At 43.1% G+C, this 14,929-nt stretch overlaps 1 protein-coding gene across 1 annotated transcript; it reads left to right on the top strand.

Moving 5' to 3' along the window:
* Positions 1 to 669: 669 nt before the first annotated feature.
* Positions 670 to 3,430, top strand: LOC6617502 (chitinase-like protein Idgf4). Its single transcript, XM_002041783.2, has 4 exons — positions 670 to 759; positions 1,221 to 1,340; positions 1,935 to 2,495; positions 2,634 to 3,430. The coding sequence occupies exons 2-4, from the start codon at positions 1,223 to 1,225 to the stop codon at positions 3,281 to 3,283; spliced, it is 1,329 nt and encodes a 442-aa protein (XP_002041819.1). The 5' UTR covers positions 670 to 759; positions 1,221 to 1,222; the 3' UTR covers positions 3,284 to 3,430.
* Positions 3,431 to 14,929: the final 11,499 nt, after the last annotated feature.

Raw genomic sequence — 14,929 nt, 5'->3', positions numbered from 1 at the left:
CAGCTTATAAATTGTAGTTTAAGGCAAATCAAATAAATGTATTACAACTAATTTAATTAGTCAGCTACACTGGTAGATATTTACAATTTATTGAGACTGATTAGGCTTTAAGCAGTGTCCTTTTGTTTAAGTGCATACCTATATAAATAAGTAAATAGATGCCTCCATTAGAGTAAACTTCGATTATTAATTACTTCATTAAATCTGTATTATATGTTTTTCTTTCTACTCACCCTGAAACTACTTAACCACTTTAAATGCAATTAATGATAGATCTGTAAAAAGCGATTAACTGGAGAGCTAAGAATACAGAACAATATTTCACTCAAAATTAGTGAAGGTTATTTGCTGTGCGATGATTAAAGTTTTCAAAGCTCTCGAAATCAATTGAAATTCATCCATCGTCCAGATCATTATCGTTTATCAATATGCGTACTTATGAGTCGACCCTCGTTTCGCAGCTTAACTTGGCTTGTTTTTGTTTTTCCACACACATCTCTAATTTTTTTGTTTTTGTTTGCCAAAGTTCTCTATCTCTGTCTCTCTTCTGTTTGCTCCGATCTTATTTCCAAAGCCGAGTTTTATTCTCGCTGTGTTCGCTTTGCCCTCGCTCTCCGTCTCTCCTGCCGCAGCCTCATCGGCCTCTCGCTTTGCCCTCTTCGTCTTGTCCGGTTTCGTATTCTCAACGAGTTCACTTAAAGTTTGGATCACCTCCGCCGGCGAACAGTTTCAGTTTTACCTTTAATGCGAGCACAACAAGTCAGTGGAGAGTCACTCTAATATTCCGTTGTTTCTTTTTTTTCTGTGATCTGAGTTCTTTGTGCCTTGTGATAATTTGTATAGACTTTATGGCCTGGAACTGGAACTGGAACTATAACTTCTTTGATGTACACTTTTAATAATCCGAGATTCAGTTTAACCTTCGGGCTTCTCAGAATTCCATTTTGTTTGATTCTCTAATGATGTATTTATTGTATGTGGGAATACAGCTTGTTCAGCTTCTTCTTAATAAGACTACGATCTATTTATAGTATTCTAAGAATATTCCGTTCCTAACTTTTTGTATTTCGAATCACAGAATGTTAAAATATTGCTGTTTTCCATAAGAATCAGGCCTTAAAAATAACCTAAAATCTTAGAATATCACACATAAAGTGGTTTCTCTGGAACTTTCCGACAGTTAACAGTTTCTATATAAATATATATTTTCCTATTCACAGCTATGAAGCTCTACGCCCTGTTCTCCCTTCTGGTGGGATCTTTGGCCATTGGTCAGATTTCCGCCGCCGGATCTCATCATCTACTTTGTTACTACGACGGCAGCAGTTTTGTCCGCGAGGGTAAGTCCCACTTCTAGTTCGTTCTTGGCTATATAGTTGATAAGAATCGGGGTTATCGGTGGAAGGAAAATGTATGTACATATACGTATGTACATATACGTATGTATTTTGAAACCAAGAGATAGAGAGCTGCGCGGACTCAATTCAATTAGATGATTTTCACTTTTCATAGACACATGCTAAAAGCATAAAATTGTGTACTTTTTTTGTCGGCGCTGATAATTGGCAACGGGTCACAAGATCAGAGGGGATATTTTGCAACCAATTTGAGTAAATTACATATGGAGAGGAAAGCCCACACAAAACGCCAGACTTGAACTAATTGAAATTGGCATCGGGTGTTCGACGATGATGATTCATGTCCAGAGGTGCCACCTCCAAGGCGCTAATTGATGATGCAAATCGGGCTTATTTTAGCACACTCGAGTTTTCAGCTGCCAGTGTAGGGTGTAGGATTCATCGGAAATGAAGTGTTGGCAATATTAAACACATGCTTTTTCGGGGACAATTAATTTTATTGATTAACTCAACGCTTCCTGTTTACATTCATGAATATATTTCACAATTTCCTTATTCTAAAATAATCTAAAATAGGCCTCTCCAAGCTGATCCTGACCGATCTGGAGCCCGCCCTGCAGTACTGCACCCATCTGGTTTACGGATATGCCGGCATTAATCCCTCGAGCAACAAGCTGGTCAGCAACAATGAGAAGTTGGACCTGGATCTGGGCAGCAGCCTGTTCCGCCAGGTGACGGGATTGAAGCGCAAGTACCCAGCCCTCAAGGTCCTGCTCAGCGTGGGTGGCGACAAGGACACCGTGGACCCGGAGAACAACAAGTATCTGACCCTGCTGGAGAGCAGCAATGCCAGGATTCCGTTCATCAACAGTGCCCATTCGCTGGTGAAGACCTACGGCTTCGATGGCCTCGATCTCGGCTGGCAGTTCCCCAAGAACAAGCCGAAGAAGGTGCACGGCAGCATTGGCAAGTTCTGGAAGGGATTCAAGAAGATCTTCAGCGGTGATCATGTCGTCGACGAGAAGGCCGAGGAGCACAAGGAGGCCTTCACCGCCCTGGTTCGCGAACTGAAGAACGCCTTCCGTCCCGATGGCTACATCCTGGGTCTCAGTGTCCTGCCCAATGTGAACTCATCGCGTGAGTAAACATAAATAATTTCGATTGTATTACATTTCATTTAATAGGCTTAGTTTGAAAGACTAAGCTAAACATTGCTTTTATTATTGCCCAGCATATTTATTATATTTTCAATATTTTTTTGTTTATCTGGTGTAGTGTTCTTCGATGTGCCCGCTATTATCAACAACTTGGACTACGTGAACCTGCACACCTACGACTTCCAGACCCCCGAGCGCAACAACGAGGTGGCCGACTTCCCGGCAGCGATCTACGAGCTGAACGAGCGCAATCCGGAGTTCAATGTCAACTACCAGGTGAAATACTGGACCGGAAACCGGGCTCCGGCCGCCAAGATTAACGTGGGCATTGCCACCTACGGACGTGCCTGGAAATTGACCAAGGATTCGGGACTGACTGGACTTCCACCAGTTGCCGAGGCTGATGGTGTGGCTCCTGCCGGAACCCAGACCCAGATCCCCGGACTTCTTAGCTGGCCAGAGGTGTGCGCCAAGCTCCCCAATCCCGCCAATCAGCATCTGAAGGGCGCCGATGGTCCGCTGCGGAAGGTGGGCGATCCGACCAAGCGCTTTGGAAGCTATGCCTACCGCTCCGCCGACGACAGTGGTGAAAATGGAGTCTGGGTGGGCTACGAGGATCCCGATACGGCGGCCATCAAGGCGGAGTACGTTAAGCGCGAAGGACTCGGCGGCATCGCCGTTGTCGATCTAAGCTTCGACGACTTCCGCGGCGGCTGCACTGGCCACGACAAGTTCCCCATCCTGCGCCAGGTCAAGAGCAAGTTGTAGAGCTCCTCATTCTCCTGATTCTTTTCCGGAACGAAAGAACAAACGTGTTTTTATTTGCCCCACTGTTTTTTTTATGTAATTGACTCAACGAAAGCCTGTGTAAACACGAAATGCAAATTAAATTAATGTAACATTGACACCAAAAAACTTGTCTCTTACTTGTTTCTGAATTTTTGTTGCTTGCATAACTAAGTAGCTCCAACCAGCTGAGTAACGGGTATCTGATAGTCGGGGCACTCGATTTTAGCGTTCCCTCTTGCTTATAATTTGAGTTTTCCACATTTTGCACATCTGCTTTAAGCCACTCTCTTTAGCTAATTATTTATGCTAATTGTACTCAATTGAATAACATAATAACACTATATAAAGCTATTAACCCATTATGACCCTTTATGAAGTTTACTATCGCCAAATAAATTATGTTAATATGACATCAATCGTGATGCCGTGCCTTTTATGCCAATTGTTATCGGCCAATTAATTATGTTGATTTTAGTGCACTTTTCGCACTCAATCGCATTACAGTGAGCACTCGCTGTGCGTGAGCCGATGCTCATTGCACATTAACTGTAATTGAGTGCAACAACTTCCAATTACTTTCCCCCGACGGGAAATAAACTGATTAGAAGGCCGGCAAATGAACGCACTCATGTATGAATTGTGCCGCCGCTTTGTCCATGGAAAGAAGAATCCTCCCTCTTCTGCTCCTGCTCCTGCTCCTGGTCCTTGTCCTCGTCCAAGCTCTTTTCAGTGGCCTAGTGTGGAACTCCTTTCATGATTCGGACTTTGTGCCTGGTTCCTGGTGCTGTGACTTCATTTTGCAGCTCCTTCCGGCGTTTCGTGTCAGCCTGTGGTCGCCGGCTGATTGTTTTATGTGCGGTGTTTGTGCCCGCTCTGCACGACCCATCAAGCCCTCTGACCACCCACTGCACCACCCACTGCACCACCCACTCCTCTAACGGAAACGGAGCAGAAATCTCCTCCTGCTCCCGCGACTGTCGCCTGAACACAGCAACGGCTTCAACGGCAGTCGTGTAGCAACAGTTTCCATTGCATTGTGGCCAATGGCTCATTCATCTTTGGGCGGTGGTCATGCTGTGACCACTTGAACCATTGCCGCTGACACCCACCAAAAATGGGTGGATGGGCTGGGTGTTTAGGTGGTTGGGCGTTTCTGCCATGTTGCCTTCGCCTGGATCACTTTATCATTTGCAAAATTGCAAAATGCAACCGCAAAAACCATAACCCGGTGCAGGCAAAGTATATTTTAGAGTCCCAGACTCCAGGCCCGAGCATCACGCATACGCACTGTCTGCTCACCGGCCCAACCAGGAAGTGCCACTCCCCCATCCTCATCCGCAGCCCGCCCCCCGAATTGGAGCCAACACTGGGATGCCGTTGATTTAGTTCTCGGTTGCTGAAAAGCTCATTGGATTTTCGGAAGGACCCTGAAAACCGGTGAACACTGAGAGAAAAGTAATAGAACAAGTGATATCAAGAAAAGATGTTAAGTGGGCACATGAAATAGTTTCGATACTAAACATTTTAAATTACGAAGCCCTTTAAACTAGCAAGTTACTTTAAAAAACCGGTGGATATACATATGCTTAGTTCAGTAGCTTGAAAATGGTATTATGGACACCAGGTTCCTAATATGATTATCTACTATTACATGCTATAAAATCAGCTGGTTTTCTTTCAGTGCACATCCTGCCTGCTGTTTGGGCATATCACTGGCAGCATAAATCTCGTGTCGGCACTGAGCAAGTGGCTCCTGGTTTGGGGTCTGACTCTGATCCTGCTGCTCATGTTGCCATGTTCTGCAGTGACCAAAGCCCCGCACCTCCTTTGTCCTATTTCGCTCCCTTTTCAACCCCTTTAACCCCTTTGCAACCCCTTTCACCGCCATTCTTACTGGAAACTATGGCTTTAGCCTGGGACTCCTTGGGCGCACACATGCAATTAGTCAACCACAAAATAACAAGTTGCCGTGTAAAGTGCCACGCCCAGATTGCCACCACCGCCCACCCGAAATGATGTGGAGTAGTCCAGGGGGAAGGGCGATTCAAGGGAGACAACTTAAGTTGCCGCGCATGAGATGTTAACAATTATCAAAGCAATTTGCTGAAAGGCCCCCTTTTGCAAACATCTACCCCATCCCCGAAAAACGCCCACCTCACCCAGAAAAAAAAGAAAACACTTCCCTCAGAAATCCAAGCACGCGCACACACATGCCAACGATCCGGAATGAAGTTCATAACAATTACTGGGGGCATAAACGGGCACAAAAGATACATTCGCATCCGAAAGATACATTCTGCAATTGCTGCAAATGACGCTCGCCTCCAATCGGACTTTCGTTTGCTGAATCAGCTGGAAAAGCGGAAGAGCGGAAAAGTGGAAAAGCAAAGGGGGGCATCGAATTTTATGTCCAAGACACGTGCAAATGCAGGACTAAGGCCATCGTCCAAGTGGGGATTCGATTCATTCGGCCAGGGGATTCCCCCAAAGGCAGTCCATTCTCCGTTCTCCGATCGGAATGGAATGGAATGTGAGTGCGTGTCTGAGCATATGCAAATTGCCGAGAAAAACCCATGGGGCAATCATTCCAAATAGCCATTCACGTCAATCGCAATTTGCACGTCTCCATGAGTGTTTTTTTCGCCCTTGTTTTTTGTGCTGTTTAAAGTTAATAAATATGGGGATTAGTGATTAAGGGAATCGATTGATGGGTAAGGGTAGCATAGCACAAATAAATAAGAAAACGTTATCATACCTAAGCAACGTAGTAATAATTGCACAAAGTGACTTATAGGTAAACTCGAATTATATCCCATTTATTTGTTTATTTAAGGTTATATTGAGAAGGTATGCAAATAAGTTGCACTGCATCTAAATTTGCCCCGTTGATTTACCATTTATGTTTGGAGTACCCAAAACACCGATCAGCGAATGCATTCGTAAGCAGCTGGGCGAGGAATTTCCAGCGGTGAATGCATTCACAGTGCAGTTGAAATGTATACGCTTCATCCGCATTCATTTGCGAGTTGCCTGAATTATTCACTGTCAGCTTTATCGGGCGTTTGTCCTTCGAGAGCGTTTTGTCCTGCGGTTGCTTGGCCGGCAGACGCTTTTCCCGCTTTCCCAGAGCATTTCCCCACCCCCCACACAAGTGTTACATTTCGCACATGCCACAGCCTGCGGGGGCGCAAATAAAAGAAAAGCGAGCGGGGCGAGAAAAAATTATGCTGCGTGAAAAAGTTTTTGGCTCGACTCAAAAATGGGCGACACCTCACGTACTGTCTGCTGGTAGATGCGTTTGTGTGTGTATGTGTGTGTTTCAATGTGTGTGTTGGCCATGTTTACGAGTCCCTGGGGCCCACTTGATCAGAAGGAGTTGCCTGGGAGTTGTAGCAGCATTTGTCCGGCTATCTTTAAGCCCTTTTTCCATTTTATTTCCGGCTGAGCTAGCCATTTTCCCCAGATCCTTTCGCTCCTTGCCCTCTTTCCTCCCCGTCTAACCACTTAATTAATTAAAAAAGAAGAGGAGTAGCACAAACAGCGACTTCATCTGGAATCAATAGCTGGGTGAAGCTCATAACTTGGCTTTTTGCCAAGGTGCGCTTATCGGCGCGCACAAATCATCGAAAGCCATAATGAAAATGTGGCCGGAAAATGCGTATATATATATGCATACATATATATATATATATATATTCATTATGGCAGCAGCTCATGTTAATTAGGAAAATGTGCGGGAATCTCTTTGGCCATGTGGAAAACTCTTTTTATCAAATTCATTAATCAGCGCGCCACGAAACGAAGCTCAAGTTCGAGACTTTTGGGCCAGACAAAGGCCCAGAAAACACACCTACCCGGAAAATGGAAAACGGATAAAGAAAAGGACTTCAAGGAGTGGGAGCTCTCCAATTGACCAAATAGTTGGGTCTCAAGCAAATAGAAATAAATTTTAAAAATATAAAATTTTATTTAGCTAAAAAATGATCTACAAGTTGCAGTGCTTAAGTGTACATAAAATTATATTTTTCAGTCTTTTTATAAGTTTATGTCTATTTCGAATTCCCATATTTGCATTGAAAGTTCCTGAATTATTCTATAAATATTTAGAATATAAGAATGGTGTCTTAATTAAAACATTCTATTAAAAACAAGAAACCGAACAAAATCGTAGTGTGCCCCAAACACAAAGCCTTCTACGTAAATCATAAAGACCAGAAAAGTATTCGCAGTCAAAGTGGCAATGTGAAGACCCCTCAACCAAGAGGTCGAAGTTCAAGTCGTAGGCGTGCCTGTTACGCTTTCTGGGTGGGCGTGGCCCAATAGGCTTAGGCCCTGACGTTTGATCAAAGCCCTTTGGAATTATGAAAGAAGCGACCGCAGCATTGAAATTATTTATCGCCCCTCGCTGCCAATTGCCTTAGAAGATGCGGAGCCGTGTATTTTACGATTTCGTATTCAGTGTACTCCAGGCCACGCCCCACAGCCTCCGGAAGGCGGAAAGGAGTAGTAGCCACCACCCATCTCATCAACGGCCAGCGAAATTGTTTGTCAGCTCCCCGCCATTCACGCCTCGCGGCTTTTGTATCTAAATGCCGGGGCAAATAAATCAAAACTCTGTCGGTGGGCGGAATTCGGGCGTTTTCGGTAGGGGCAACATTATGTTATGGCCCTGAATGTCTGCTGTCTTTAATGGTTATGCCGTGGAGAAGGGCCAAGTGCCTGTAACCCGGCTAAATTGATGAAGGACCAACTATATGGGCTGGCCATGAAAACTATGGATATCTGGCTGGCATCTTTCTGGCCAAGTTAAAGTTATCGCTGAAGTTCAGCGCATACAAATTGCTGGCTGAAATCGTGTTGTAGAAAAATAGCTGATGGAGCTGTAAGCTGCTTATGGCCTAGAAGGAGGGATAAAATCTCTGTAATAATAGGTGTTATATAGTATATCGGAGTGTTGGTATAAAACCCGTAAGATATGAACTTATGTTTTATAATACAGTTAAATTGTTAATTACTACATTTTCTTAAACTCACTAAAACTATAATTTTAAATGTTTAAGTACCACTTTTTATTTCCTGGAGATATCTACTGTTTATGACAGCAACTTCACACCCCCTTTCCTACGCCCATTTTTCACCAAGCTAGCGCCTTCAGTTTCAGCCACCACAAACTGTCGCGCTTTGTTTTGTTGGTCAACAAAGCCGCTTAAGCAGAATTTAAGTCCAGAGAACAGGGCCAATTTCCCAGACCTCCGGGCCACCGGTGTTTTGCCACCCCTCTCCCCCACCCCCCCCACTCCTCACTGATTTCCACTGTTAGTTAGTTAATTTAGCTTTAAGCTCATGTACAGTCAATGTTTGGCCAACACCTTGTAATATCCGTTTAAGCTGCCGCCGCCGTCTGACTGACAGTTGGACATTTTCACCAGGACAGGGCCAATTTAGCTACAGTTCATTTGAGTTTCAGGGGGTGGTGGAAAATGTGGGTGGAAAATGTGGGAGCAGGAGGCGATGTGGGGGAGCAGCAGCAGCAGTCAGTGCTCTAAACATGACTTATGACCAGTACGTGATGCAACATAAAAATGCCATTACATTGTGCGTGTTTCGCTGCTGCTCTGTTGACGCCCCTCGCCATTGTCCCCCGCTTTTTCCCCGCCATTTTCCCAACCATTTTCCCAGACCCCCCCCCTTCACTATCTATGTCTCTATCTCCCTCTCGCCTTCACTCACTCGCGTCTCAGTCTCGTCCAACATGACGTATGAGTGTTGCACGTTTGCCTCGCCATTTCAGGCGACTGCCACTGACAGAAGAAGCTGCCCCCCCCCCCCCCCCCCCCTACCCCCTCTCAACGCGACGGTCCCCCTAACAATTTCTCATCTGCCGCTCACCTTGCCATCCCCCCGCTGCCATTCATCCCCCTGCATGCCACGCATTGTTTGCTTTATTAGTGAAATTTAATGTGAAGTCTATTGGCAAAAGAAAAACATTGCCAGCAATCGAACCAACAGCAGGAAAATGAATAAAGGACACTAAGAACAATAACAATGCATTTTAAGTAATTTATTATTAAATAATTTTGAAAATTTTATAGGTAGAATTTACTATTCTTTAATTCAAAACCATACTATAGTATAATATCATTAGTATTTATTAATGATAATATAAACCCTACTATTTAAGATAAGATACAAATAGTTAAATTGTGCACTTTTTTTCCAGTGCAACGCCAGATAGATGGGCAATCCAATCGGCTAGCCCAGAATGGCAAAGAGCAAAGGAGCCCCCATATCATTCGGCATTTCATTAAAAAAGTTCTTTTTTCTAACGTTTTCGATTCGGCAAACTTCCAAGCATCGATAGGTGCAAATTACACAACAATCGAGGGAAAAAGACCGTAGAGTTGTGGGAAAATGTGGAGAAAAAAGGGATGGATACCACTAGAAGAGCAGGAAAGTTTGTTTTGTGCTTCTACTGGGGAGGGGAAAAGAAAGGAAATACAAAAAATCAGGGAAAAATAGGATGAGCTTGCCTGTTGTATTTGCTGTTGCTGATTTTGTTCAGAAAAACGTTAGGTTTTTGTTGTCTAGACCTGAAAGAGGTGAGTTGTTTGATGTGTTGCCTATATGCATACGAAGTATTTTACTTAATTGGCAACTTAACCGAAATAAGCGGACAATATGTCTATGAAAGCAGTCGTTTATTGGTATTACGTAGTTAAATATGAAAAACTACAGAGCCATGGAACAGTCTTTCTGAAAACCCATTGAACTGCCCTCGGTGTGTTGGTTACCTGCAAAAACTTTGACGTTGCGGCAGAGTCAACGCTTAATGAGTTGCAATTGCTTGTTTAGAGTGGACCGCCCCCTTTTCCCGTGGAAGCCCACCCTTTTCCCGCATTTGGGTAAACTTTGCCTACGCAAAAGTTTGTTAAGTGCCAAAAGACACAAACACAAGTACACGGATACACACAGGCGCACACCCAATTACACACACAAATAAACGCACATTTAGAATTTGGTTTATGTAGCTAATTTTCTGCTGCCGCAACTAAATAGCCAATAAATCATGCAGTCAATCAATCAATCAGTGCCGCAGCAATGTCTGCCATTCAAATGCAGATTCAGTTACAGATAGACAGATACAGATACACAGATACGAAGACACGAAGATACACAGATACAAAGATACAGATACGTGGAACCAGACACGCACACAGAGAAAACGAACGAGTAAAATTGCATACTACATTCGACGATAAGTATGTAACAGGTAAAAGATCAGAAATATATATTTTTTGAAGGGTTAATGTACATATATATTTTCTTGATCAGAATTACTAACCGGGTCGTATGACATTGTTGATATCTTGGTATTCATATCCATTTTTTACGTGCAGATACAAGAGCAGCTGGTGGAAATGGCGAAGTGCGGCACGCCGGATTTCACGAATCCACAGGCTCCTCTTTTTAAATGCCTGTCAATGGCCTTTGGCGCATTAATGGAAGAGGGGTGCAAATAGGAAATTGGCGCTACCAAGTGGGTGGCAAATATCGGGTGGGGGTTTTGAAAACAGGCCTTCATTGTTGCCCATCTGACTTTCGGTGTGCCAATGTCGCCCCAAAGCGTCAATTGCAGCGTGACAAGAAAGGACCAATTGAGTGGTGAGGCTCGATGTCGATTGTCGCTGAATAGCTGCAAGGTCTCAGGACTCTGGACACTAAATGACAGCTAATTGCTGGCTTGTCGGCGCAGCAACAACGGCGACAACATCGGACAAAACCGAAAATAAAAGGGACGGCTAGTGTGTGGGAAAGAGATCTAAATTGAAGATGTCCTAAAAGTAGACAATGCTATTCATTTTTCCATGCTATGAAAATGTATAATATTACAAAGCCTTATATGAAGATGGCTGTTTCCCGATTTGGACAATTATTTTTTAAATTGTGCCAAAAAAAACGGATTATTTGATGACGAAAATTCTGCAATTCGTAAAATTCGATATTTACGAATGGAATTTTCTTCATAACTTGGCTAAAAATGCTCATATATAAAAAAGGATAAATGTTTTGAGCAGCTAATTACCAATGCTAACGATCCCTATCACTTTTTGAAGAATTTAGGAAAATTAATTTTTGGGTGAATTTTTGCATTTTTTGTAAGGGGTAACATCATCAAAATTTGCAAAAAATGACCAAAAAATAGAATTTGCCTTTTTGAACACAGTTTGATTTGAAATTTAATTACGAACACAACGAGATATGGCATTTCATATTCAGACAATTATTTTTAAAGTTGTGGCAGAAATACTCATTATTTGATGACCAAAATTGGGAAAATTTGTTGTAATTTTAACCACTTTAACGTCGTATTAATAAGATCAAAGTTACAATTTTTAGAATTTAAAGATATAAGATATCCTGAAATATGCTCACATGAAAGGGGCAGGTAAACGGCGTTTCCATGACATCTTCGAGATGAAGGAAAATTCGAGACAACATTTCCGCTTCACAGCTGCAAAATTGGGGTTGTACACATAAAGCTATCTAGATTCTCAGACACAGAGGACCACTGATGGGCCAACGTAACCAACTGGACCAAACAGCTGTTCTGTTGACCACATTAAGGACGTTAGGACATCGAAAGCAGGCTGTTTTTCGGGGTCGGGGTGCTGGCTGGAGCTCCACATGGATACAATGTAGCATATATTGAATACGGGATGCCCACACAGCAGACGGCTCGTTAGACTATTGGCCTGCGGTCTGGGCCATCAATGCGTCCGTAGAATTACACCCAATTAAAATAATTCCGCAACTAAGCAATGCAAATTGTATCAAATTACCAATTAATGTCGACCACCCCTTTATGGGGGCCGGGGCCAATCTTATGGCCTCGTCCAGGCGCCAAAATGTGACATATTAAATGCCAAAACATCAAAAGGCAAACACACAGCACGTGTGTTCACTGTGTCCTTTTGTGTGTCTGATTTATAAGCCGTATTATTAGGGACAGCACGAAGAGCAGTCGGCTGTCTGAAGGCTAATTTAAGTGATTTCAAGTGCCATTATGTATTGATAGAAGCAGAAACAGAGGAGACTCCCTGCCTAGATATGTTTACATACACACATACATCGGCATTCATACGCGTGTTTGCCCAATAGGCTCGCACATCTGTTTGCATTCATTTCATTTCATTTTCATTTTGTCATCTCGCACAGATAATTTGCGACTTGTCTAATAAAATCTACACTTTGCACTGTGTGTGCTAAGCACTTAAATATTATTATATATTACAAATAAATATTTTTCTTGACTAACAAAAATGGGCAACACAACTCTTTTTAGTTGGCCGCTTGCACGCTTTGTTTGCCTGTCCTTCTGTTGATATTTCAAATTTTCAAATTCACCAAAAGGTTGCTTTGCCAGGTAAAATTTACTCACATGCTAAATATTTTGTTAAGAGCTGTCCGCCTGTGTGTGTGTGTTGTGCGGCGTAAGTGTGTGTGCTTGCACTCCTTTGTATGCTTGTGTGTGTTGCTTGTTTGTTTGCGTTTGTTTGGGTGTTTTGCGTGTGTCGCGTGTGAAATGCTTGGCAAACAACTACTAAACTAACAATAAGGACCTGCAGTAATTTCTGGCGACGCCTTTTTCACATTCCCTGTACATTTCTGGTGTGTAGAAGAGGGTGAAATCGAACTTATTGAAGTTTAAATGTAGCTTTAGTTAAGGATAAATAATATATTAATGTCTTTATAGTATAAAATTTACTTAAATTCTAAGGCTCTTGTTTAATTATCAACCTTATAAAGCTTAAATTTAAAAATTTCGGTATACATCAATATATAGCATTTACATATATTAGTAAATTTCTTATTAAATTATTTAAAATATATATCTTTTCCTCAGTGCATGATCCTAAGTCTTGATTGATCATAGGGTATGATCCTTGCTTTTCTCCCTTTCTTCTCTGCAAATTGCTTTGTTGCCTCTGATGCTGTCCTTTAACTGCACTGGCGTGTGTGTGTGTGTGTGCGTGTGTGTGAGTGAAGAAAATCCTTGCGTTAACAGTAATCAGCACGTAGCGTTTAGTTCATTGTATGTGCGTGCTCATTCGCGTGCCGCTGTGTGAGTGATTGTGTGTTTGTGCTTGTGGGTGTATGTATAGGTGTTGGCTGCTTTTTGTGCATACGTGTTGGTTTGAGTTTGTTTAAACAGAACACCAAAGCACAAGTTGCCTTCTACTTGGGCCTTGGTTTATTTTTTCATGCAACCGCTAATACTTCTCTCTCCTTTTTTTAACTTGTAATTTTCGCCTACCGCTCTCCCGTTTTTACACTCCTCCCATCTTAATATCCACCATTTTCCCCCCAAACGAATTTCCCTTCGCTTGTGCCAGGATTTTTTGGCCTCGGGCAGGTCGAGAGCTACTTTTACATAAACACCAACTAGCGTCCAAATAACTTTTAAATGACGTTTGCTTGTGTGTGTGTGTGTGTATGTTCTCTGGTATCTGTGTGCCTCTGTTTGCGTGTGTGTGGGTGTGGAAAGGGGGCGTGGCCCACGTCTTTGCGTGTGAACTTTGCGGTTGTTCGCCTTCCTTTTACCCCCCACCCCGCTTCATTCTTCTTCATTCGCACTTTATTTTAAACTTTATTTATGCGATAGAAAGCTGCAAATTTTTGTTTGCGTTTTTAGCGCTGCGACCCGCGAGTGAATTTATTCGCCGCCCCACTCCCGCCCCTTTGTTGGCTTATGTAAGGGAGGTGGTGGTAGCAGGGGGCGTGGTCCGTGTGGGCGAATCGCATTGTTAACTTTATACCATTGTAATCTATTTTTAAGCATGTTATGTGTGCTTGTGCGCTGAAGTTTGTTTGTTATTTTGTGCAAATTATGCGTGCTTAGCGCGTGAGCTGCTTACTCGTTGTTGTTAATTTTTATTTGTAGTTGTTGTGCCATCGCGTCCGCATGCGAATGTATTTGTATCTCGTATTTCTATTTGTATTTGTGCGCCCGACAAGCGGATTTGTCGCTAAGCTGCCACCAATCTCCAAAATCCCCTTTTCGAATTCCCCACCCTACGTGCAAAATACTCTTTATGATGTAAGCGATCATAATTTTTGGCTGCCACTTGAACCGGCGTCGCGAAATGTATTTCAATATATTCGCCAGCTTTAAAAACATAATACTCGAGGGGGGGGGGGGGGGGGGGGGGGGGGTGTGGGGCTTGGCGAAAGGGGGCGGTGCTGTGTAAGGAGGAAGCTGAGACAAACTTCAATCAAGCACATAGCGGGCAACGTGAAACGTGCGCACTGCGCATAAAAACAAATGCCAGCCGAAAAGTATGCAACACACTCCTGCGTCAGCGTAAAAAACGAATGGGTGGCAGGATAAAGGACCTCCGGCAATTCAGACAATTCAGCGAAGGGAACAGCGACAATAACAGCTAACGCACAATATGGTCAGCCATTGAATACCCTTTGAGTAGGTGGATTTTTCCCACGGCTATTCAATTAAACTTGAGGAGATCTCGGGCTTAATAAATGCGATAAATCCTACGTTTTACATAAGAAGGCAATATCAAAAGGATAATCTCTATAAAATCCTTTGCATTAAATAAAGCAGAATTA

Source organism: Drosophila sechellia, chromosome X (genome assembly GCF_004382195.2).
Source record: "Drosophila sechellia strain sech25 chromosome X, ASM438219v1, whole genome shotgun sequence".
NCBI classification, from domain to species: domain Eukaryota; kingdom Metazoa; phylum Arthropoda; class Insecta; order Diptera; family Drosophilidae; genus Drosophila; species Drosophila sechellia.
The sequence above is the reverse complement of the archived record's forward strand: the minus strand, read 5'-3'. Positions and strand labels throughout refer to the sequence as shown.